General features: G+C 35.7%; 1 protein-coding gene across 11 annotated transcripts in view; it reads right to left on the bottom strand.

The window, feature by feature from the left end:
• Positions 1 to 1,341: 1,341 nt before the first annotated feature.
• The window catches only part of LOC136830811 (protein PALS1-like), a 580,368-nt gene continuing 554,748 nt past the window's right edge, over positions 1,342 to 26,961 (bottom strand). For 7 of the 11 annotated variants that reach the window (XM_067090739.1, XM_067090741.1, XM_067090740.1 and 4 more), the window contains 14 exons: positions 23,264 to 23,524; positions 22,338 to 22,596; positions 21,368 to 21,563; positions 20,147 to 20,361; positions 19,744 to 19,968; positions 18,634 to 18,799; positions 18,221 to 18,359; positions 17,248 to 17,388; positions 16,324 to 16,457; positions 9,162 to 9,353; positions 8,297 to 8,461; positions 7,726 to 8,039; positions 7,313 to 7,501; positions 1,342 to 2,160 (listed from right to left, as the gene is read on the bottom strand). In XM_067090739.1, coding sequence (XP_066946840.1) covers positions 7,316 to 7,501; positions 7,726 to 8,039; positions 8,297 to 8,461; positions 9,162 to 9,353; positions 16,324 to 16,457; positions 17,248 to 17,388; positions 18,221 to 18,359; positions 18,634 to 18,799; positions 19,744 to 19,968; positions 20,147 to 20,361; positions 21,368 to 21,563; positions 22,338 to 22,596; positions 23,264 to 23,524 — 2,593 coding nt within the window. In that variant the 3' untranslated portion in view covers positions 1,342 to 2,160; positions 7,313 to 7,315. The remainder of the gene's footprint in view (positions 2,161 to 7,312; positions 7,502 to 7,725; positions 8,040 to 8,296; positions 8,462 to 9,161; positions 9,354 to 16,323; positions 16,458 to 17,247; positions 17,389 to 18,220; positions 18,360 to 18,633; positions 18,800 to 19,743; positions 19,969 to 20,146; positions 20,362 to 21,367; positions 21,564 to 22,337; positions 22,597 to 23,263; positions 23,525 to 26,961) is intronic. The other 4 variants (XM_067090742.1, XM_067090743.1, XM_067090748.1 and 1 more) reach the window with 1 other exon arrangement.

Genomic DNA, 26,961 nt, shown 5'->3' with positions numbered 1-26,961 from the left:
AGTTTTAGTAGGTCACTAAGTATCTATTTGTTACAAAGGTATTAAGGAGAAGTTGAAGTTTTAGCTGAGCTTTTGTTTGATAAATTATGCTTATTACATTGTCTTCCTTGATATTTCATGTAATTTTAATGATAAATTTAGAACTTATTCCAGATACTGCCTGTATAGTAGGGCAGTGTACTGCCCTAAAATGGAAGACTGCAGTATCTGCAAAAATACAAGAGAAAAATGGTAGACACTCCCTTGCCTCACTACTGATTTTGCAGATACTGCAAATGGGACCCCCTAAATACTTGGGGAAAGCATGGAAGAATCATTCTGAAACTGCAGTAACTTGTGTATTAGTGTTTCACAAGCCCAATAGGTGGATATCTCAATGTAGAAAATTTTACAGATATTGCAGTTTTCCATTTTATGGCAATATAGTTACCAGATGCATATTGTAATGGGTTAACTAACAGTTTCACAACCTTAATGCAAAGTTGCTCATTTTCTACAAAAGTTAGTTAGTTCATCATTTTTTTTTTTTACAATAGTTTGAGAACTCGCAAATGTTTTTACTTGAGTGACATGTTTAAAAATTTAGTACATATTTTACTGGGAATTATAATGAAAAACATTTTTTGGTATACACATTTATTTTTAGGAATCGATATTTAATGGTTCATATAATGAGGCATATACGTTTCTACTTACAACAAAGTAAACGTAGGAAGATCATAACAGTATATACAAGAAATACACAAATGGGGAAAACACCATTGAAATACTGAAGTTACCATTTCATGTTGTGTGTATTTTGAACATTCTGAATAAACATTAGAATCACAAACTCAAGATTTTTCAAATACTTGTGCTTTTGTCAGAATGTTGATCTATAGGCTTTTCAGAAGTGAATGTGGTAAGCATTGTTCACTCTGAATTATAAGACACTCAGATTTTTTGCCTGTCAAAATTGGCATCACTATTTCCTAAAGGCCTTTAAGAAAAGACCAAAGATTTGACAACACTATTTAGATGGATCTGAAGGTATTATTGCTGCTTAACACTGCAAACAACTGGTTTGATTTACAAGCACGACTTTGATGTAATATGGCACCTATATGTACATAAAAACAACAAAGGATCTTATGTTAAAGAGAAATATGAATGATAAGACTAATTACAATGTTGTCTGATTTTGCTTAGAATTTTGTTTTTTTCTCATCTTATTGCACAAGCCAATGAACTCTTTACATTAAAATGAGCAATGGTTCCAACTACAATGAGATTAATAAAATACTATAATTTAAACATTTAATGGGAAATAAAGATTTCATGACATTAAAACATCTCTTAATATGGGTTAAAATTAGCTTTTATTCTACAATATATTGAAAGTCATAAAAGAGGGACATTTAAATGTTCAAAATTCTGGATAAAATTGATATGGATATAATAGATATAAATGTTTTGAAACATAATGTAAAGGAATTTTATGTACACTGAACTAAATGAATAGAAAAATGTTTAACAAAAGACTTAACCTAGAGAAAGAGGGGAAGGGGGGATTCATCTTTACAAGGGTAATAACGTGTTTCTAGTTGGTCTAGTATCACACACACTTGAGCCACCTCAACAAAAGGTGGACTGCTTAATACTACCATAGTACTTTCCACAGAGGTAAACCATTTCTGTTCAAAAGTCTTTGAACTGCTGTTCCACATACAACTGAGCTTAAACTTCCCACCTTTTGTAAATGAAGCCTTGGTCTAGATTGCTTTTACATGAAATTTCAAGTTCACGCAAGTCGGGGAAGGTTCATAGTATTTTTACAATTATAAATGATCTTCATTATACAGTATATATTGCTTGATAGTTATGTCCAATTTCTTAGAGGGAATGAACACAATTAGCCAGTTTCATACACAACCTTAAATCTGTATTCCAACACATTTTATGTTGAACAGGCTAAATGCACCATGTGTTCATATACAATATACATATATATATTCTATAGTTATGTATAAGTCAGACTTGATTGTTATACTCTGGTTGCCCTCCATTCAAGATCTCCGGAGGAAAAACACTTGAAGGGCAGAAGCAGACACGCGTCATCTGCCTTTGGCCAGAAGGAAGCGCAGGGGTATCAATTTGGCACCACTGGACCATTTACAGTACCTAGTGAGAAAAAAATTTGCACTTATAAAGATAATTCAAGTCACTTTAAAACGTGTAATAATACAACAATTATTTTGAAGGGGTGGACATTTTACATAAATTTCTAGGTAAATGGACAAATTACTCTGAAATATTTGCTCTAGGGAGAAAAAGGTGGAAATTAACCTACAGAAATTCTGGAATGAATTTTGTTTACTTTACAAAAGAAAGTAAGAATAGTAATCTTTATAAGCATTTGTTTAAGATTTGCTGTATATTACATACAGAATTCAAGCCTTCTTCTTATACATTACAGTCACAATATTAATGAATAACTTCACTGACTAAACTGGTCACAGTGGTTTTAAACCTATCCATGCGAGTATATTTTAAAAAAAGAACAAACATTTGATTTAGTTTCATAGACAAACCCTTATTTCACAGTATGTATCTTTCAACTCATAATGGGAAGGCATGCTGCCTTATTTTAAATACCTTTATATCATCAGTGCTAACCATGAGCTGGCAGGAATGACTGCTATGGGTGGCAAAATTCCCATTAACCTAAACCACCATTGCATGAGTGGCTTGAGTAATTCTTTGTGAAATCATGCTTTTCATCATTGAAACAATTTCATTCAAGTTGTGTTCATAAATGGCATTGTCTCACAACATTCCAAATACAATACTACAACAATACTGTAGACTTTGAGAAACAAAGATATTTGTAAAATACTAAATTTTTAAAGTAATTTGTTTGCTCTAGGTATACAAACCTGAGCCTTTTACGTAGGCGCATTTCTTAGCCTGAACTGGAATGGCCAATGAAATTTGGTAACAATGTGGTCCACTCGCCATAAGCTGGCACTTTTTCCTTTGGCATCAATATGTGGGCTGGTTGAGGTGGGGTCATGATGAAAGGATTTGGTTTCTATACATTGGAAAATATACAAATTACTTTAAAAATCTGCTATTTGCTCTAATGGAAACACAAACCCTCTTATCCCTCTTAACTGCTGACTGGCAAGTTAAATGTCCACTTGGAAAAACCATGCTCCTGGTGACTGTTTTTAGCAGGGGAGCTGTAGCTCCTGTAACCTACTATGCCAACTGGCACAGGGATGCAAGACTGACAGGACCCTCACCAGAGTAAGATGTGTCTGAAATCTTGCCCTATGTAACTAGAGAGAAGACTTACTAATATCTGGGTCAATCATAAGCTGATGGGCTCAGATAATGACTTTGAAAACCAGCTGTGCCCCAACCCAACCGAGAATAAAGGAGAGCAGAGATAACGAGCTGGAACTCTAAGATAAGATGGCCAATTGTGAAATCTATCTGCATACACTTGGCTGGACGGCCTTACGGATGAAAGAAAAATGTACGAGAGCCAGAGATCCTGTTGTTCACCCATTCACCTTGTGGGTTTAAGCCATCCAAGTCCCTTAGGTGAAATTCCTTCCTGTCCAAGAGGAGCATGGAGGTTGCACATCCTGTTGAGAAGTCCAACAATGACTTGTGGGCATTGTCCTTAAGGTAAAATGTATTAAAGGTAGTCTGGTGTGCTAAGACAACTGCAATTATTACCTGTAAAATGAAAAAAAATTTCAACAAACAGAAAGCAATAGGCCAATGCCCCTGGCTTCACAAGCTCCTCCCTCTGACTGGATTATTGTCTCCTTGCAAGAGGAACTGTATGTCCTCTTCAGTATTTCATAAAGCCAGAAAGAAAGGCTATTCTTGGACCCTTCATGTGCCTCCACATCCTACAACTTGTTGATATGCAAAAAGATCTCCCAGGTGTAAGCCTTACCCCTCCTAGATGCATCCAAGAGCAGAAGCATCTCTTAAGTCTGGGATTTCAGTTACCAAGCAAGGTCCTCTTCCACTTCTGGCTCATAGGCATGTGGTAGGAAGAGTGTTGACCAATGTTGCTTCAGCTATCACTGAAAAGGCCCAAGCTTCTCTGGGCAACAGATGGCCAAAGACAACCTACAAAAGCTGAATGGGTTGTTCTAGCTGCATTGAGAACTGTGTTGCTGCCCACCCACAGCTTATTGAAACCACTGCTGTCTGTCAGCAGGCCTTGTTTGCTTGCATCTTGGGCACAAAATCCGACTTCTCACACAGTCCTGCAAAAAGATTCCCAGGTCATGAGCAAAAAGCAAGGAGGTAGTCTCTATTATGGAGCAACTGCATCTCCATGACAACATAACCAGCCAGTCATCAAGGTAATGTAGAAGACATACCCCATACAAGTCAGCCCAAGCCGATGCCAAAGTGAACCCTCCTATGTACAGCTGAGGCATGTTGTCAGTTCAAAGCACTTGCTTTGAACTGGTATACAGTCCCTTCTCAAACAGAACAGGTTATTATGAAGGACTGATGAATAGGTAGCTGAAGATACACATTCTTCAGATCCACCAAAATAAAAGTTGCCCTTTCTGATGGAATCCAACATGGAAAGAGCTGTGTCTGTCTGAATCAAGTTTGTAGCACAAAACTCGTTCAATGGAGAGAGAGGTCACTGACCAGTCTCCAACAATTCTCAGGAAGAAAGCCACTGTAAGAAGGGAGGTGAGTAGTCCTTAAAACACATACCCTGTAACCATATCAAAGGGACTATCCTTCAGCAGCTAATAAGGGAACATCTACCTAGGCATCCCCCTCTAGAGCAGGAGTGGGATTGGGATGTTACAAAAATGGCTGGGAAGACTCATGGCCCTTTTGCAAGGAAGGTGGTAGTGTGAGCCCTCCCAATGCCAGATAAAGGTGGTTGCCCTTGGACATAGTTTGCCAACAGGTTGTACTTTGTACTTTGGTCTGAAAGGGCTGACACCAACAACAGGAATTTCACCTTTTTGTCTTCCAGTCTAGTGATGATGTTATCCTCATGCATGTTCAACCAAGGTTGAATCACAGTGCTGCTTGGAAGGAGACCTTGATGATTGACTCCATAACTGAGAAGGAAGAACCTTCATGAAGTTTCTCCAAGGGGAGGTGTTTGTTAGTCTGCAGATGGGCAGACAAACTTTAGGGAGTAGTCTATACATCCTCTGGCATAACCACAGCTGGGAAAATAACTTGCTTATCTCCTGGACAGCATGGAACCTTCTAATCTACAGATCAGACTGTTAACCTGACCTAAAACACCACAGCAGCTAGTGACTGCATCACCTTTGGTGTGTACCCTAGAGTATACTTTGCTGTCCAGATGGGTTCTACAAGAAAGGAAGTGGTTCCTTCCAAAACATCATTAAGCTCACAAAGGAACCCAACTATCTCATGATCAACCAGTCCAACTAAAGGGTTCTGCAGGAGAAGGATCCTCAGGTCCTGACAGATACACAACAGTCTGCCTTCATAAGCATTCTGACTGTGGACATGAACAATCCGACCTGGTGACACTGATTGCAAAAACACAAATCAAGGACTCATAACCAGTCAAAAAAATAATCTACCTTCCTTTAGTTCTTTATGTGATTGGCCAAAAGTAAACTAGTAGAGACTGTGGATGAACCAGGAACACCTCACCGTGTTTGTACGATGTGTAAATTGGTATTAAAATGCAGCTACCTTTTGCATCTGGACCATCTGTCTGCACATGCAATGTCTATGGATTGTGTACACAATATTGGCAGTTCTGAACAAAATAGAAACCACCTGCGGGGTCCACACAATTACACACACATACAAACACACTGTCACAAAACACTGTATTGTAATGCAGTGGTCTTTTTTGTGTTAACTTGTCTGCATGCGCGACATCTGCAAATCATACATATGCCAAGCTAGAAGGCAGGGCCAATTATTCTGTGTGTACCATGGCAAAATTATTAGCACGGGATAAGTATAGGACCGTCTTCATATCAGGTAAGGAAACTGGGAAACAATGGTTCATATGCTCACTCTTTTAAAATGTGGTTATATGACAGACATGGTGTGCTATGACTACCTTTCTAAAATTAAATGGGTTTTTATTTGTATCTGTTTTCTTATCAGCATGCAATGTTTCCTAGTAACTATCTGTCTCCCTTATATTCTATCTGACATGTCATTCTGGTTCCTGAATTTGCAAGTATAGTCTCATAATTGGAATCTTATTACCATGCTGAACGTAGAGAATTAAGTCTTTCAAACACCCTGTACTGTACTTTGCCAGTGGACTGTATGGAAGCAATTTAAAGCAGTCTTAGACATTCAAATATACTGTATAATGAAAGCTTTACCAAACTAGGTTAAACAGGTTACAACTCTACCTGTGGGTTCCAAGTGAGAGTTCAAACTATCCTGACTTTGAAATGATATCTCCTCAAGGTTTTTATCAGCATGAAATATGAGTTGCTCATTAAATCACAGTTTCTATTATTCTGTTAAAATTTATGCTTGCCTCATAGAAAACCATCAACTATTTGGTGGGACTAATAATGTCTATAGAATAATGGTAAGATGAAAAGTGGTTGTTTAATAATCTGACCTCACATTACTAAATAATACTGAAGCAACTGTGATGTATGTTCACTTAGCATGAAATAATTTTGTTTCAGGAAAACAAATAAAATATTTCTTATAATTATGAAACCATGTTACTTTTAATTACTGTAATAAATTTTTACTAGTCAGTAACGTATCCAGTAAATTTAATGCTAGCTTTCAGCCACCTACTTAGTACCAATGCATATCAAATCTTACACCCTACTGCTGCCACAGCTTACCAATTCTTTCTGAATCAATATTAAGGCGAAAAAAATTTGATTTTATTGGGGGGAGGCAAAATAACAGCAACACAATATACTACATCCCAATGTTGTACTATCTTATTTTAAAAGTAAAACCTAGTAACAAGTCCTATATGTGTACACCAAATAACTCCCTGCACGCATTTCTTCGACAGTGAATGTAATTAATTACATAGCCACTAAGACCAATGTCACAAAGTTGAAATAGATGGTTAGCAAAGTTGAAAGCATAGTTTAGAACTCAAAATGGTAGTAACACCTCAACTTAGTAGACTTCTGTACTCACAAGTTAATATATGATTATTTTCCTGCTAATAGAATTTTCTTATATATAAAAGTCATGTGAAAAACAGGCAAAACAGTACATATTCCTAGGAAAAATAATTCAAGACACATCATATGTCACAAGCACGTTATATATACAAATATCTTACCTTTCACTGATCATGTGCAAGCCACGCCGCTGGAACCCACTGTGGTTCACGTTCAAGACTATTTATTTCTTGCAACAGCTGATGGTATGCACGATCAACATCCTGATTAATGATGATCAGATCAAAGTAGTGGCCATATTGCTCTTCCATTTCATGAGCCTTCTCTATAGTTTCCTTCAGCTCTTCATCCTAGAGAAAAGTAAAGGAAACTTTCAATAAATTAAATCTTAGAAATTTCCATACTGTATTTTATTATACAGTAACAAGTTTTGTAGATGCATTTCTCTCATTATCACAAAGAGACAAAAGTAAATTCAACTTCATACTTTATATACAGTTGGTACAAAGAATTGCAATATTTAATGGTTAGTGTACACACAAAATAAAAGCTTATTTATGGAACTTTCACTCACCTTTACTGGTTCTCCCATCTTTATTTTCTTTTGTCGTAATTTTTCCAAAGATGGAGGAGCAACAAACACAACAAAAGGCTTAAGGTCCGAACTTTTGAGAATCTTTAGAGACAAGGGGTGAAGATTGAGGACACAGATCTTTTCTGAGTTAACCACTGCTCTTATAGCTGCTATACTGGTCCCATAATAGGCTTTTTCATATTCTCCATGCTCAACAAATTTGCGTGCAAGAATATCAGATTCAAATTGTGCCCGAGATATGAAATGATAATCTTGACCATCCACCTCCGTTTCTCTTCGCGCGCGAGATGTGTCTGTAAAGCACAAAAGGCAACTTGCAAATTAACTATTGTTTATAAATACATAATACAGTACATTCATGAAACTGGCTATATAAAAATGTTTTATTCCAAATAAGTTTTTGAAAATTTTGCAGGTTAACAAAAAATTACCAATTAAATTCACAAAGTACAGAAAACATTAATAAATTACAAACATGCCTAGATAACCATAAAGTATTTGTAAAAACTATTAGTGAACAAATCTATAATGATTTAAGTATTTCCCTTACGTGGAATAGCAGCTGCAAATCTTTCCCTGTCCTCCATAAGCTTTTGCCTTAGCTCATGTCGTCCAATATTTGGAGGCCCAATTAAAACTATTGGTCTCTTTCTGTTGGTGCGAGGGTAGTACAGTGCTACTTCTTCATAAGTGAGAATTTCTTCAGAATCAAAATCTGAAAAATAAATTGAGCAGTGTCAAGTTATTCAAAGGCACAACTGGAAACTTTGATATAAATTTATGAAGTAAAATAATTCAAACACAATTCTTGAAAAAATGTGCTCTTAACAGTCATCATCTGTGCACCAAAAAACTGTAGCAGTGCTATCATTAGTCATGAGGACACACAATTTTCAAAACATCAAAGCAGAAGCATGACTTCACTATAACTATTGTACTTGGAATTTACATGTATTGTATAACATAATGTAAACTTATATGAGCAATACAATTGGCTGAAATCTGTACAAGGATACTTCAAAAGCTTTACCAAAAGCTAATCTACAATAAGAAAACTTATTCAATAGCAATATCACTACTGCAAACTCAAGAGCCCTACACTGTCAAAATTAAAGGGAGAAAATCCTGTTACACAGACATTAAAAACAGAACTTAATACATAGGAAACATGAACAGTGAAGTCATACTTTCTTCACACAATACAAAAATAATAAAAACAAAGCAAACTACTTTTGGGTTAAAACCTGCTTCTGATTACGCAAACAAAGTACAGCATCATTATTGGCATGTGTCAAACAATAACAAAAGGGGTAAATAATGGTAAAAATACTGCTTCAACATGACGAATACAGACATAACAGCAACACAAAGCTTTTATAAGCTTGCATTAAGATGAGGACTACCATACATCATACCAATATCAAGATCAGACATTGAGCTGGATCGTCTCCGTGTGCTGCCTTTAACACATCGACATGCTGGCAAAGCAAGCCTCAGTGTTAAAACCCTACTTCTTGTGGGATTAGTTCCAGAATTTTCATTTTCATTATAGATGTCAGTACCAGGTCCACCCCTTCCTGGGATAGGAAGAGGAGAGTTGCTCCGTGCTGAGCAACAAAAGAGCAGGCAGGTTAATTGTAAAAATACTGTGCATGTATTATTCAGAATGCCACTAATGAACTCCCATTTCAAGATTTTAACTCCTAGTACTTACAACAATTTTAATGTGATTAAAAGTGGACACAACATCTCACACAATCATGCTTAACTATTGATATAATAACCACTAAAAGCCTTAAACTGGTGAACTACCATAACATTTTAGTTAATGCAAGTGCACTAATATATAACATTACAGAAAAAAACTATAACACTTAAATCCAGAAGTTACAGTGTATTAAACTAAATTGAAAGCTATAAATAACAAACTGTGTATAAGGCGCTCATGCATTTAACTACAGCAACTCATATTTAAACATGAAAATTTGGATTACCAAAACAACGTAAACCCAAAACTGCTGACTTTCATTATTAGCTCTTCAGTAAAATACTAAGTTAACAAAAGCACTTGGCAAGAATTCACTGTAAAATAACAAATAAAATTGAATTTAATGCTGCACTGCACCTCATAGAAACCTGGAATTTTACAAAATTAAGAAAATAAATTTTGATGGGAAAAATTTAGAGCTTTTTAATTCGTCTGTCATAAGACTACAGTGAATTATGAGTGGATGGGATTACACATGTCGCCCGTCACCCATGGACATAAATGGAAAGTGTGATTATCAGTGACTTAAAATACTAGCCTAATCCAAAGATGAGTAGCAGCTATGGAGTGCAGTTAATAGAGTCCATATTTCAGAACTGCCAGTATATAGGAAGGGTTTACCTTCTCACTTGGGTTATATACTGCTTAGACTCATTAATAAACTTGTTCATGAAAAGAAGCCATCCAGAAAGCAAGTTCATATTTTTTCATTAAATCTACAAACCTAGCAGGGACTTAAAAATGGGAATTATCATCACTACAAGAGATAAGCAATTCAACCAAAACAATGTGCAGCATGTTGCATTTCACTTGGCATATATTAGGGATCCAGGTTCACTTAGGAAAATCTGCTCACTAATTAATAAAATAATATTGGTGGCAGGATGAGAAAGGTTTATTTCTTTATTAGTCACTAATCCAATATCCTGCAATTAGAATAATGACTACAAAAATACTGTTTCATAATCTCAGATTTAAAGGCAAAACACTTAAAAAACAATAGTTTTATACTTTTTTGTATGAAACTTATTACTGTATTGCATATTCTAATATAATATTTTGAATTAAGTTTAAGATTACTACAAAAAAGTTCACAAAACATTTATTTTGCCACGTTCTTTCTTGCCCATCAGAATTTTTAAATTTAAGAGTGATACCACATTAAATATAACATGAAATACATGGTTATACAGTACCAGAAAAAACATGTATATAGATACTAAGAATGAGTGAAAAATGTATGAAAATCTTCAGGAACGAAAACAAGGAGTAGGGATTTCCTTTGGGATACAGTTTAAGATCAATAAACTCAACTTTTAAATGTTTTGAATCGTTGATTTAAAATAATTCTGCAATGTCATACAAGAAAAAATGTAATTACATTAAATCATGTTGGAAAAACACCAAGATATTTTAATAACTACACTGCTGACAAGTAATTTTAAGCTTAGTTGAAGGTTTGGTTTTTATGAATGCATCACTTAGAGCTTACTTTTGAATACAGTTTTTATGTTAGGGCTTCATACAAATCTATTAATCATATATATGCCTTTATTACAGTTCAACAATGTTCCAGAGAGAATCAGTCTTTCATCTATCCAACAAAAGAATGCAGTCTCACTATGCATGTACTCTCTGGACTTTCAGGTATGTTACCTAATAATCTCACTTTTTGTGGAAACTGTCTGCATGGTAGTGAAATTCAAGGGGTTAGATTGTGGTGCAATCTCCAGTTGAACACAATACTGAACTCAGTACTTGAAAATTGGACAAATTCCCAGAAAGCTGAAATTCCTGACAGGTCGACACACCAACACCACTGTGTATCCTGAAAGATAGACAGTATTCTACACAAACTTGCATCATCTGACTGTGGAAGTCATCAATTCAGGTATTCCACTGCCTTCAGTTTCATGGTCTGTTAATCACACAGAAAACCAGGAGAATTGCTGTGCATCTCCTTGAGTGTCTGAATCATAACATCAAACTAACTAGGAATCACCAACTTTGAATCTCTAAAGGCCATAGCTGCATTCCCAAAATTCAACAACGGCAACATGAATGGAGGGAGGGCTTGTCTTTAGATATGGGACTCGATGCTGAATTGACAACTACTACAACCTGAATAAATTAGCTCAGTGGTCTGGTAAAACTACATAATAATAATAATAATAATAATAATAATAATAATAATAATAATAATAATAATAATAATAATAATAATAATAATAATAATAATAATAATAATAATAATAATAATAATAATAATAATAATAATAATAATAATAATAATAATAATAATAATAATAATAATAATAATAATAATAATAATAATAATAATAATAATAGCCTACAACCTATGGATTTATTCCTGTGTCCTGAAGGATGTCCTGAATTCCAGGTGACAAGCCACTACCAGTGGAAGAACCACTGAAGGGGAAACACCATCCTCACATCCTTCTCTTCAAATACCAGGGGGCTCCATCATTGGCCATGCCCCTTCTTAAAACAGAAATGAGTCTGCTGAAACTTGGAGCCGATATAATTCGTGATGAAGGATAAGAACCCCTAGTTATTATTATGGGTGCCAGTAATCCCTGTTGTCATGACTACAAAAGTAAAGATAGTACTAGCCATTAGATAATTTCAGTTGTGCATCTATTGTGTGAACAGTTACCTTGGGTGTCAACAAGGTAAATGTCTCCCTTAGTCAAGTCATCACATTTTGCATCTTTCCTAGGAGTCAAGTCATCACATTTTGCATCTTTCCTAGGAGATATAAGAATGTTATAAACCGTCATTTTGACTCTTAAGACACCAGCCAACATTATTAGGTCACTTAGCACTAATTGTGACTAACACTTGCTCTTAGCAAGAACTTGCTGGGAAAAATCCTCCACAGTGACCATCACACTCATCCTGAAGAAAACAGAGGTGGTGGCGAAGGTAAACAGGACATGCTAAATTATTTCTTCCACTGACAACAATGAAACAGTCCTGGGTCTTATAATTTATGTATAGCTGCCTTCCTGGAGCAAAAAATGGATAGCGAGTTGCTCAAGACAGGACGTACCTCTCACTGACTCCATAATCCCTGCATAGGGTTTACTTCAGCGATGAAGTTGTAAGAATAAGAAGTGAATACACTCTTGTTAGGGTCATTCATGCTTGAGCTGCTCCTGAATTTTAAGGAAAATTTTGGAGAAAATTCATCTAAAAAGCCATGAGCATTTTTCAGTGAGATGAGTACCCTTCCCAGTGGGCACTAATGACTGCCTTGTATATAAAGTTGCAGTCCCTGGCAAACAGTTGCCTATCACTAGATGAAAACAACTGAAGCAGATACTTGATCTCACCATTATCTCAAAAGGCACATGCTCGAAGGGTTCCAGTTGTGTGAGTCTTCCTTAGAATGGTGAGAGTCATTTTTGGGAGTTCCACGCAAGGATGAACAGCCATGGTCAGCTTACTTCTTATGAATGTCAAACTAAATATCTCGTCCTCACTCGACCATGACAGTAGTGATACTTGTGGTTGTAATCATTGATGAAGGAAGGCATCCAAGATATCAGAGACTGCTGGTAATAAAGCTTGCTCTAACAGTTGAGGATGTGACCCCTTTCCCATTCATTTTGCTGAAGTAAGGATGGAACTCCTCATGAATCATGTCAGATGTTGGGAAATTATAAGCAAGTTGAAGTTGGTATCAGATATGTTGAAGCTTTGACACTTCGACAGCTGGAGGCACAAGTGTGCTGACACTGAGAAGTGGTCCTGATTGGAAGGGAAGCTTCCATTTCATAAAGATGCAAGGCAAGAGTCCTGTTTATCAGCTAACTTAAAAAAAAAATTAAAAAAAGCATGGCTCCTTACACCAAGTCAAACATGCATCCACACCAGTAATGGTCATATCCACTAGAGGAGCAATGATGGCAGAGGAAGAACAGGTAAGCCAGTCAGCAGTCAAGGAGGGAGTTTTGCATACAACCAAGGGATTGGGTAGGCTGATCCACAATCAAAACAGAGGTGGAGTGAGTTCTCTACCTGCATACAGGTAGAGAACCAGGCTGTACCATGCATGAAGCGTGATGATCCTCAAGGAAGGGAAGCATGTAGCAGTTGTGGTTGGTCTTGGGCCATCCATCTGGTACTGTGTTGGAATCAAATGGATGCCCACTACAAGGATCATGATCCCCGGCAGTTTGCTTTCTCAAGGCCAGTCAAGTCCACCTCTTTTATCAGTAGGTGCCATCTGCTTGGATTACAACATTGGCCACGATACAAGCTGAGCAAATGAAGACTGGCAGAGTGAAAATCACGTCATCATGATAAATTCATGACACAGACATTATTGCCAACTTGTAGACCAAAGATTCTGAAGCAGAGACAGCAGATCCCTTCATATTGGAATCCATTGACTGAGCACCTTGAGTAAGCAGCTAGGCACCAAGCAAATAGCACAGGTGACTATGGCTGCAACTGTGAGGAGGTGAAAAGTCTCTGTTGAGGATATGACAGGCCTTGCCTGGGTAAGTATACTAAGGCATAGCAGATTCCATGAAAATACTCAATTCAAATTAAACATATCAAAGAACTTGCAAAAACCAAGATAAGTGTAGAAAAGCCTGTAGTACAAAAATTTTTCTTAGTGAAACACCATTACTAACTACTTTTTCAGTTTAACAAATCACAGTTACACTGAAAAAGTGACAGTAACAGAAAAAATAAACCTGATAGTAACACAGTAAGAACAATGGATACTAATTAACAGCAAAAATAATGGAAAATATGTTTAATGTTGAAATAAAGGTACTAGCTTACCTACAGAAAATTAATCCATTCTTTATTGCTTGGAAGATAGAACAAATTTACCAAAAGCAAACTGAAGCAACAACACAAATTTTGCTTACTCTTGGCCATTACTTCACCATGGCTTGAAAATACAAAAAAGTCACTTGAGAAAAGCTGAGGAAATTGTTACAACTGATAATTGTCAGCTTGGCTTCATGCCAGTCTAACAACAGAAGCAACTATGGGACAAGTACCATCTAGAGAAATATTTTACTACATATTTGCATATCTTGAAATGCCATTTGACAAAGTACCAAGACAAAATAATTAAATAGTCATTACAAAGGCAGGGGGTACCAGAAACTCATTAAGCTAGATCTAGACAGTGGCAAGTGTACTGGAAGGATCTGATATAAACGTATGTGTCCATCAAGGACCAATGCTGAGCCCTTTGCTATTTATTGTAGGAATGGAAGGAGCTACAAAGTTGTGCAGAAAAGGGGGCCCTAAGAGCTGCTTCATGCAGATGACCTCATGTTGACAGCAGAATCTGAGGAAGAGGTGGTGGAAATGTTGAAAAGATGGAAAAGAGTGATGGATATGACAGGAGTTAAAATTTAAGATAAACTAAGCTTATGGTGACTAGAAAGGAGGCAAAGGCAAAGTTCAGTCAGGAAAGAGGCCATGTGGCTGTTGTCAAAAAGGTGTGGATGTATTCATCAAATGTAACAGATGGTGTCACAAGAGATGCTCAGGATTAAAGAATATACAAAGGGTATGATTTTTGATGCCCAAGATGTATTACAAGAGCAAAAGGGGAGGAGCAGGGAGTCGAGAACCTGTTTTGCCAGATGGGTAGATCTTAAAAAAAAATAGAATATTTGTTATCCTGGGAACATACTAGACTATTAATTTAACTATACTATGTACATGTAAGTAACAGACATATTTTACCTGCACAATTACGTATATATATATATGAGCTGTGGTAATTTTCCAGCTGTGTTAGTTATGTATATATATGATTCATTTTCCCCATGTTCCTGTCAAGCCTTGCAAGGTCATTCCGTTTGAGCACTTCCTCTCTGTGCCTACATTGGTCTTGTGAATCATACCCAGGCAATAAAAATGTCCCCAACCCCCCGTCACCCAAATTTCCTCACTGTCCTTTTCTGATGCATAAGCAAGGTAACTAGGAAACAAAAAAAAATTATTGGTTATAAGAATAAAAACTGAGATGAAAGTAAATAGAATATATTTGGAGAAAATAAAAGAATCAGAAAAACAGTTCAAACATCAGGAGATATATGAAGACCAAGACTTGGTAAGAGTCAGTCAAAAACAGCTCAGTACAGAGTGCAGAGAACTCATTTCATGTCTAACCTATAAAGAGAAAACTATAACATAACATTCATAAGATGCTAGCTCTTCACTGCATTACAGAAAAAAAAGGGTACAAGAAAGTTATTGAAGAGAACAGGAATTTGCTCCCATGCACCAACTAGTTAAGGACCCATTATCTAGTGAACATCATACAATAAAATCTGTATTAAGCACAAACTACTAAGCTGGAATGATAACACACCTGTACATGAGCTACATTTTTCAATAAAAAAAAGATAATCCATAGGAGGTAGGCACAGGAAGACTACATTCTTCTGTCTGACAGACATATGGCCATAAGACCAGTGATCCTGGGAACATTGTAGGACCTCAATATAGGCCAGTAATGGGGTTGTGATGAAACAAGCATATTTCTTTAGAAACAAGAAATATGGGATACTTGAAGCTCCATGCAAGAAAACCTATATGAAATTAAGGAAAAAATATCACTGTACATGCATCTAAAAGATCCATGCATGGAAACCTATATAAAAAATAAATTCTTGAAAAAAAACCCTTACATGCATCTAAAGAGTCTGTATCAAAAATAATAGAAGACATGTGGCATCTTGTATTATTCATGACACAAAATTGTTAAAAATAAAATTTTCCAAACTATAAAATTCATTACTAACCTTCATTATAGTTAGGATATAGCATTTTCTTCTTCTTCTTCTTCTGATGCTTTTTGGCACATAAAAGTTTTCCCTTCTTTGTTTTCTCTTTGTTGTTGTTATCGCCGACTACAGTTTGTCTCATTGCTTCCCGGCTGTGAGTAAAAAAAGACAAGTGTACGTGAAATAAGACTCAAATTTCTTAATGCCTCACTGCCTTACAACACAGAAATGATAACAATAATCCAAATCCCCTATAATTAAGCGAAAACTTTAGCAGACAAGATTTAAAAGCTTTTGAAATTGCTAAACATAATCAGTAAAATTTAGACAATTCAGTAAACTACAAGTTTCATCAGTCAAACTGCACCACTCAAAAATTTAGTCTAAAAGTTCCTAATAATGAAATCTGTTATAACTGAAAGGTTACCACATTATACTGGTTTGACAATAAACATAAACAATTGTGAAATATTTTCATTAATAATTCTAATAATATTAATTTGTTCAGAAGGCAAGGTCAGTTATTTAATTTCTAACATATATTAATAATATGCAATAGAGTAAGAAAAAGCCATGCAACCAAAACTCCTCTTCCACATTATGAAGTATTACAAGGACCAAAAACTTTTAATCTGATGAACATTGATGACTTACAGAATCCATAAAATTTACAAATATTGTTTCATACAAAATGTTATAAAGATTTTAAAATCTGTAACAATGATAATATTCAGCAGTGACTGAAAACCTTACTAACCTAACTTGATATTTATTATAATTACCCCAGTTTAAAAAAAATCACAGATATGTTTTATATAAAAAAGTATTACTCTAAACATGACTGAAATGCATACATTTGAAACAATTTTTTGAACTGTGTAGTTGTTATAATTTAAGCTTAGGAATCAAAGGAAAGTTAATCAAAACTTAATTGTTACTTACTGTTGCTGGAAGGTCTTAGAAGGAATAAGGCCTGCAAGTGTTTGGTCCTCTTCGCCATCTCTGTATGCTTGCCACCAATTAGGGTCACTCTGAGATATCACATGCAAAATATCTCCTTTCTGGAAACTCATTCCTAGTTCCCTGCAAATTTCAAAGAAAAACATTCAGTACCTGTACTGTATTAAAAAAAAAATACCAGTAAACTTAAATTAATGTAATTGTACATATCAACCCTTGCAGTAAACCTCAAAAATTCTGTAGCAAAATGAATCTGAGGTGACAGACCTAAATCATGAAACGCAACGTTACACTACACAAATCAGTGAAAACTGAAGCCAGGAGAAAATCCCAAGACATGGCAGTGGAAGGAAACAAATGGCAAACTGCTACCCTCACACAGCATTTAAGGGGTATGATGGTGGTTTGGCAGGAGATACAAAGACTGACCAGGAGGAGAAGGAATTCTCCCATTTAGCACAATAATACTATGACTGAACTAATGTAAACAGAAAGAAATAGTAAGCCCACCTTATGGCTAATAGAAAAAAGTATAGAGAGATTTTAAGGCAGCAAAAATTTCCAATCCTGTTGAGTAGGGAAACAGAACCTCAAATTTGAGAGCTGAACTTCGATCTTAGATTAATATTACATCAAAACAAAGTCACATCAGTTTCAGATGCAGAATAGGCAATCTGAATAACATTTACTCAAGGGTGAAGTACAGTATTCAGAACATCGTTTAAATGGTAGCACTTAGAGACCATATTTATATTTATATCTTATCATAATTCACAAGATTATCTTGTGTACCTTATTAAAATGCAAGAAGGTAAATCTTTCAGCCTTTGTTCAGTTTTTAGCTTTCAAGAATAACCTACGGTAGTTTCATCTTGGAACTGTCATAATCCACGGAACTATTATATTCCACATGAGGATCCCACAGGAATATATATACATATATCATTTCACCCACCTGCAAGGTATGTACAAGTCTTCCTCAGGGTCATAGTCAAAGTGTGCCTTAACGTGCATAGTCTGAGCAATTGGTGGGCGAGGTGGTGGTGCTTGAGTTCCACAAGGGATGATGATGAAAGTAAGAGTACCAGTCATGCCTGAAAACAGAATAGTTTTAGTTTCTGCAATATATTATTAGATCACCAAAAATACTAAAATATTTTTAAAGACTACACTGTATGGCAGTAATCAGATAATTCTGTGCTCAAAATTATTTTTGTTGCACTGTACAGTTTATAACAAATCCTCAACCCTAGGGATAGGTTTTGTTGATTTGTTTGTTTACTATGGCATCAAAATGACTATGTTATAAATGCTGGTAGAAATGCTTCACTTACAAAAAGAATGTTCATAATTGTTCAGTTCACATACCTGCGAGCATGTCGCATATATCATTGACAGACTTGCCCCTAACTTCAACACCATTGACTTCCAATATTTCATCACCCTCATGGAGGAGACCAGATTTCTCTGCTGCACCACCTTTAACAATACGGCCAATAATCACAGAATCACCTTCATTTCTAATTGTAGCACCCTGAAAGTAAAAGTGAGATATTTAACAGCCATTTTTAGTTGGATGTGATATGCTTAAGAACAATGATTTGCAAGATAGCAACAAAGCAAAATTAAATTTGTTCCACATTGCATTTCTACAGTAATCCATTTGTAATTATAATTTCAACTGTTCCTGTATCGAAAAATTTACATTTCAAAATACAATTTTCTGGATTGTATCTTTTAGACCTTATAATTTTTTTGCCAAATTTTATTTCATGCAAAGCTATACATTTCTGCATTTAATTTCAATGCACTTTGAATAAGACGAAAAAATGGACACTGTAATGTATATATGCTGCCAAACAGTGTCAAGAAAATCTCTCTTAAAATAGGTCATCAAGTTAGAGATACTGCAAAAAAAATTACTTTATACTTAACGATTTTCTAGCAATTAGCTTTGAAGGGCCTTACATTTCACAGACAATACAAATCCTGGTACAATGACCACTAAAATGTCTGGTTGTTTATTTACTTTGGGGCTTAAGATCTTGAGTTGCATTATACCTATAAATCAATGACCATTTCCCAAAGAAAAAACAGCATGACAATTACTATTTATCAAAATTACATACAGTGTAAAAAAGGATAAAGTTTCCCCTTGCCTCTTATTTTGTTAGATGGAGGTAACATTATGTATTTCTGAGCAACCCAAATTGTAAAGAGTTACACTAAAAGCTACTGTTTAGTGAAGTTTGAGTATTTCCTTCAAACCTATGAGAGAAACAATACACTGTATTCAACTTCAAACTGACTTCCCTATTTTCTGTTCAGTGTCTATGACCCTGGCAGTCACGATGTCTGATAACCCCCAGTTACTTTACTACTTTTTGTCTCGTGTATAACCACATCAATCAACTTAGAGGTAAAGCCTAATCAAATTTTCCTCAGAAACATGTTAAACCAATAGTACACAAAACTTACCAAAGGTTCATTTGTTTTATCTATTCGAACAATCTTCACACTGTCTTCCGGGTAATGTGACGTTCTGTCTACTGTCTCCTCTTCTGGTACGTTCCCGACGGGTAAGGGCTCTCGTTCTGCAATTCGGTCATGGGCATACAAGAGACCTTCCATCGAGTATTTGTTGAGTATGTCTATTAATTCAGCAGCTTCAGGTACTGAGTATTCTTGAAGCTCTTGTAAACTCTGTAAGAAAAATAAGACTTTCATACAGCATACTGTAAATGAAAAAGTACCCATAATGGTGTGTCATGACCTAAATACTGTAGTAGTCTGGTTAAAACTATTCCTCAGGAATTATAATAATGTACATTTCTGTATTTTTTAATAAAAAAGGAACTGTTTCAAAATATGTCATTCTTACCTCAGCCAAGAGTTCCTGAGCATTGTCTGTAACTGGTGTTGGGGGTCTATTCAAACACCATGTTTCCTGCACCTTATTGTGTACTGCAAGCACCTTCTGGAACTCTGGATTAGTTAAGAGTTGAGCTACAAGCGTCACATCTTCACTAATTCGGTGACCATTTGACTTGAGCACAGTTTGTATTCTTTGTAGTGATTGTATAAGTTCATTGATACCTGAAATATAAATAAGTTATTACTGCTGTGCAAGACTGATGTTCCCATAAAGTGCAGAATAAGCTACTTAAAAATAAATGTAGGAACATGAAGGATCATCAAGAGTGAGTTTTTATAAAACCAGACATTACAGGAAAAATTACAGCCAGTCCTTGGGTTATGTCAGTATTAGGATTAAAATTCACAATCAATAACAATAAATATCTGAGATTCTACAGTAGTAGTTGAATACTGTACTGGATAAAAGTGAGGGTTTAATATACACTCTTTTAAATGATTTAGTTTGGAATTTTCCAGGCATAAACCACTTTGTAAAATAATCCACGGAATTTCTTTTATTACTAGAGTTCTACTATATCTGTAATGAACAGCAACAGAGCATTCGTCTCTCTCCATTTTTAATAAGATATCTTCACTATAATTTTACTGAGAAAGTTCAACCATATAAGAAATGGAATTCTGGTAAAGGATGGACAGAATACCTGTTCAAAATGTCACAACCCCAAATCAATGTTGACCTACTTACAATGTAACTGAGCCCTGAAATCAAAGAGTTTAACTATCTAAATTAATGACAACTCCTGAACTCAGAGTCTCTCTATTTGGAACATTACTAGCCGCAGAAATCAATTAAATATAGTGTCTGATATAAATGACCCGAGGTCTACAGTATACAAACACATGAAGGGCCATGAAGAATGTTCTGGCAACTTTGGGATTAAAGAGTACAATATTCAGTTTTTAGCTTCATGTATTTTAATTGCTGCTATAGAGGTACTGTACTGTGATACCAGTATCAGAATTTAACTGGAGTCTGATTCATTTACTCTATCTATACACAGAATATATAAAAAAAAGTATAAGCATGTGATGCATTAAAAATGCACTATTATACTGACTACTGACAGAGTAACATGTGTTCTTGAGAAACACAACTTTCCAAGTGTAAGACAGCTAGCTACTCATACGTATTAGCAAAAGCTTGAAAAGAGGAAAATAACCTCACCTATGACTTTACTAGGTGTATCTGCCACAGCCTTTAATTCAACTCCAGCCTGTTGCTCTTCACCAGAAAAGCCCTCATTTACAACGCCAGTCGGGAGTGGATGCGATGCCAGCTGTTGAAGCTTTTGAGATGACCTTAAGGAAGATCTTAACATAGCTTCCTGTTCTTCACGCTCTCTTCGAAGCTTTAGTTCCTCCTGCAATGATGATAAAAGAATTTACATATTTACAGTAACGTTTTATTTAATACATAAAAATTATAGAATTATAAATATGATTACTTTTTCAGGTAATTACCAAAACATAAATCATTAATTCTCATACCAAATATTCAATACGCAGCAGCCATCCAAGTGACATAAGCACTTAAAACATACTAAGCTATCAACATGTCATTCATCTGGTGCAAGAAATATAAAATACAAGGGAGAGAAACTTCTACAAGGTATAAACAGAAACATACAAAAAATCTAAACTGAATACTTTGAACTACTTGGCAGAGGTAATAGTTTTAATACACTGCCTGAGTCACAATACATATGGACTAAAGAAAATAGATTTGACAAATTTCAGTGTAGATAGTAAATGTATTATGGGTAACAGTCCAAGTTAAACAACTTCATGTTAAAGTTGTGCATTACATTATGTACGCAGGCCCACTGTAACCCATATTGAATAAAATTTCTGGCAGAATTAGTTTGCAAATTTTCTTTAAATTAAACAAAAGCAATTGGAAAGCACTTGAGAAATATGGGTAACAAATCGCTAACGAAATCCTGATTGCATGACAAAGGCAATGAATACCAATACAGAATCCCCTTCTCTGTTCTCAATGTACAAACAAATTTAATTATTACTTACTAATGCTAATATTTCTATGTTCTAACCTGCTTTACAACATCCTCCAACACCAAAGGATACTAACTGACTAAAACTTTTCAAGAGAATAGACATATTACCAGTTTCCTCACCTCATACTTCTTCATTCTGATCATCTCTTCTTGCGTGGAAGGCATCTGCATAAGTCCCTCCTGCTGAGCAGGTAACTGAGGTGATCTGGTTTGAGGTTGGTCTGGAATACGTGGAGGTGAGGCAGCCTTTGGTAAGGTACCATTCTGAGGTGTAGCACTTCCAGAGGATCCACCCTTTCTGCTACTCTTACTACTGTTGTTGTTGTTGTTATTGTGAATTGGTGTGATTGGCTGACCCTGAGGTTTAGGTGGGGGATATCTGCAATGACAAGGAAATGAGTTCACTTTACTTCGTGCAGAAAACAATAAATATCTACTTCCTAATGGCAATTCCTGATCCTTAAAAACCTTAAATTTTTTGCAGTTTTCCTTGAAAAATTCTTCAAAGACAATGCTTTGAATTAAGTTCTGTTAATAGTTTAACAATATATGGAAGAGAGATATGGAGTGCTGAAGTGTTTTAGCAACTTTCAAAGTCTGCAGTAATTACAAACATTATTTGCTTAAATATTAGTGCTACAAGTTAAAAGTTGAGAAGTGAAGACAGAAAAGCAAAAAATTCAGTATACCTGCAATAGTCATTGCAAATTACAGTGAAAAACATTTTCTTTGTTTGCCCACATCACTAATAAAAGAAATACAAAATGATAGGATATTACATTATGACAGTTTTAAAATCTCAACTGTTTTCTTCTTCAGCCTGTTTACAAAGTCTTGGGTTATTTTTAGGCACTCCATGATGGATCTTGGCAAGCAGTATTTATTGGTATGCGTATGACTGCATGACAAACTTTACTGGGGAATGCAGGCCAAAATCATTCAACCCAAAAGTCCATTAAAAGTTATCACGTACTACCCAACAGTTAAAGCTATCAAAATAAAAAATATGATTGCAGAAGCAATAAAAATTTCATTCAATTAATGACCTTGGAGGAGTCTTGGTTCTAGCCACAAAAGACTCGGGTACATCAACTGCCATTTCCCGATGGCCTGGGTCAAACTCCACCATGCTGATCATGTTGTCGTAGCTGCTGATTTCGGTTCCAGAAACCGGTGTGGAGTTGTTGTCCCGCGAAGGGTCCCGGTTTCTTCGGGAATGTCTAGGGGTGCTGCCCCCTGTACCCTTGTGCCGAGGTGTGCCTCCACCCACCTCCCCACTGCCGCTGCTGCCCCCGGACTTGCGAGAACTGGAAGAACAAATGGCATCAATTACGATCAATTGCACGTGTTAGATTATTCTGCACAAGTCAAAAAACTACTGGCACTTACTAAAAGAAAGCAGAAGATGATATTAAAAAAGTACTAGTGTGTGGCAGTTAAGAGACTGAAGGAAACTAGTTTCTAATTATACTGTATATAGGATGTTAAAATGTCCATCGACTGTTCAAAGATTTCCTCATCGACAATCGTCATGAAAAATATACACTGATAACCTACAATAAAGACTCAAACACTGCGTTTACATAATACTAATTCTATGGTACTAACCCAGCAGTCATAAATTTCAGCATCCTGCTCATTTATCAAAAGACGTGCGTACACTGATGTATCCTGTAATCACCCTTACACCCTAAAGTGTCCTATAAACTCAAAATGCGCGTCCTTCTGACCATGTCAATCAAATATTTGTCAGAGTAATAAGTGTCACTTGACACTATATTGCTATCCATTATCGAACTGATAGGTATCCAGTCGCATTGTTCGTTGGAGAGACTTCTAAAGTGGTCCAGTGCAACACCACTAGCAATTCATATATCTCTCAGTAATATCCTTCTCATCACACAAAATTCAGCGCAGAAGATCGGTCTCAATGACAGTGATTCGTTGCATTAAGGAGGTTTCGACACAATGTAAAGCTGTTCGAGTTGCACTTCACGTATTAAATGTTACTTCATTAGTTATCTGAACAGCTTAAAGAATTTTGAAAGCATTGCAGTTTGGTTCATTACTTTTAATAATTTACGGCATTGCTATTCCAAAATTCGCACAGAATTGTATAATAAGAGCTTAAACACCACACGGTCTGCTGGACACATCGGGTTGCAGTGCTCTTATCAAAGTATGTGACTATCACCAAAGCCACAAATGTTTTATCTGATAGGAGTTCACTATCACTTCTCAATGGGGCTTACACTGAAATTTAAACGCTCCCGCACGTCACCTTCTATACGAATTTACAGCTTTTCACTAGGCTGGAACACAATCTTATAAAATGACGCCTTTCATAAAGTAATCATCTGAGAATATGCACAACAATTTGATATTACAAATATTTCCTTAACTTTACAACATAACATATGACAAGTTTTTATTTTACATGTACAACTAAACTGCTTGAAAAACAGATAGAGCATTGTGATTAATATCTTTAAATTATAAATGAACATTTGAAAATTATGAGTACTTATAGCAATTTAACTTTATAAGGAAGAAAATATAGAAGAGATAAAACTTCAGAATTGCATTTAATAATTATTATAATCAACAAAATTCAACTTCCCGAGATTTCCAGACCTAAATATGTAAAGAAACCTTCTTCGGTTCCATTGGAGAAAGGTTACAGTGCAAGTCAATTTCTTTATGGCTTGCAGTGTAACGTAAGTATCCCGACTGGCGGATCCACAGACAAAGTATCAAACAAACCCTCACTTTCTTTGACTTGTGTTCATGGCGGAAAACATTCAGTATGCAAGCAACATGAGAGAGAGAGAGAGCGTCGTGTGTGACTGAGCGTGGACCTAGCGCTCTTGTCCATCCTGCGAAGTCCAAGAATTCAGGTCATTGATTACCAGGACACAAGACTCAACAGCTGATACCACAGGTTATGACGTCATTGTGGACTTAATACTAGCTCTGGATATCGAATATCTTCCACCTTCATTGACAAACTCCACACGAGGAATGGTAACATAATGTGCAGCCTTTCTAGAAACTTGAATCTGCCACTTAGATGAAGTGGATTTCAAAAACATTACTTGAACACGAAAATAGTGTCGTGAAAGAACACAAAATATAAATTCTCTGGTTCGAGGTTAGCAAATCTAAAGATGCGATTTCGCAAACTCTTCTCAGTAAACACAGAAGGAGACTGCAAAACAAAAAGATACCATTTCTTCATGTAAAGTCGGTAAATATAAACTTATTCTTCCCTTGGCTTTGCCTTATAAGAAAAACCGACTCTACCTCGAGATCATAACTACCACTCAGAACTGAACGAACATCCACCGCAAAAAAATAATTAAATAAAAAAATGTGCCGAAGTTTCTTTGACGCAATCGAGTTTTCTGTACAGCCGCGGCCCATGAAACTCAGCTACGGTCCGGTGGTGGCCTGTGTTGCTGAAACCTATAGCGGTGCCAGGAGTACGATTATGGCTAAATTTAACCTTAAATAAAATAAAAACTACTGAGGTTAGAGGGCTGCAATTTGGTATGTTTGATGATTGGAGGGTGGATGATCAACCAACAAATCAATTTGCAGCCCTCTAGACTCAATAGTTTTTAAGATCTTGGGGGCGGACACACAAAGCCGACACAATAGCTTTCTTTTACAGAATACTAAACTTGTTTTTGATACTTTGGGTGCATGCACTGTTAAGCAGCTCATGAGGGAAAAATACAATTAATCGAAGGATTTACAGCTGAAAATCTGGAGCAATACGAAGTTTTATACAATTATATATATATATATATATATATATATATATATATATATATATATATATATATATATATATATATATATATATATATATATATATATATATATATATATATAGAGAGAGATTCACGGTATTCAATTCTATAGCTTTTACTTTTGAGTATACATGTAGCTTTTATGAAAAATACCGTAACAAAAAAGCATTATCAGTTATGTTTTAATTTCCAATCATTATAATGCAAGAATGAAAAAAGGAAGGAATTAGATTTTCGTTTAAGAAACTCCCACGACGTCAAGGATGAAGAATTTAAGAGCGTTACGTTACCCGGAAATTACGGTTTTTGTAAATACTTAAAAGTTTTCGAAGCCCATCTTCATAGCTATACAGTAATCCAGAATGAATAAACAAGAAACACTCAATAATAACAAAGACCCTGCAAGGGCCCTAACTCTGCCAAGCTTTCGAACATAATAAATTTAGGAAATGGCCAATAACCTACGAACGGAAATACTTGTTTACAGAAATTTAAAACAACATAATTTGGCGATACCATTAAATCAATTGCCTTGGGTTGCGGGTTGTGGCATCATATATAAAATCGAAATAGATGTCCACCTACATACCTCAGGATACCAGTGACAAAACAAATTAAGCATCAGTTTATTTATAGAGTTCCTACTTTTTCTCACCAGTAGATTACTTTTACCTTACCTGTGCTTATAAGGTAACGATTACCTTATTAGTCTGCCTACACAACGATAAACTTTCTTCTAGTTAAGTAAGTAGCATTAGCCAAAGTAGAATCTTCAAATTCATCCGTTCTACATTGTGTTAACAAATTCAAATGTCACATGAATGAGGACTGACAAAACAGAATGAAGCTTGAGTGCATGTATACATGTATGTATGTGTGTATATATCTCCAATCTATATATCACATACATACATACATACATACATACA

This window comes from Macrobrachium rosenbergii, chromosome 47, assembly GCF_040412425.1.
Source record: "Macrobrachium rosenbergii isolate ZJJX-2024 chromosome 47, ASM4041242v1, whole genome shotgun sequence".
Taxonomy (NCBI): domain Eukaryota; kingdom Metazoa; phylum Arthropoda; class Malacostraca; order Decapoda; family Palaemonidae; genus Macrobrachium; species Macrobrachium rosenbergii.
This window is presented reverse-complemented; position numbering and strand designations above follow the sequence as displayed.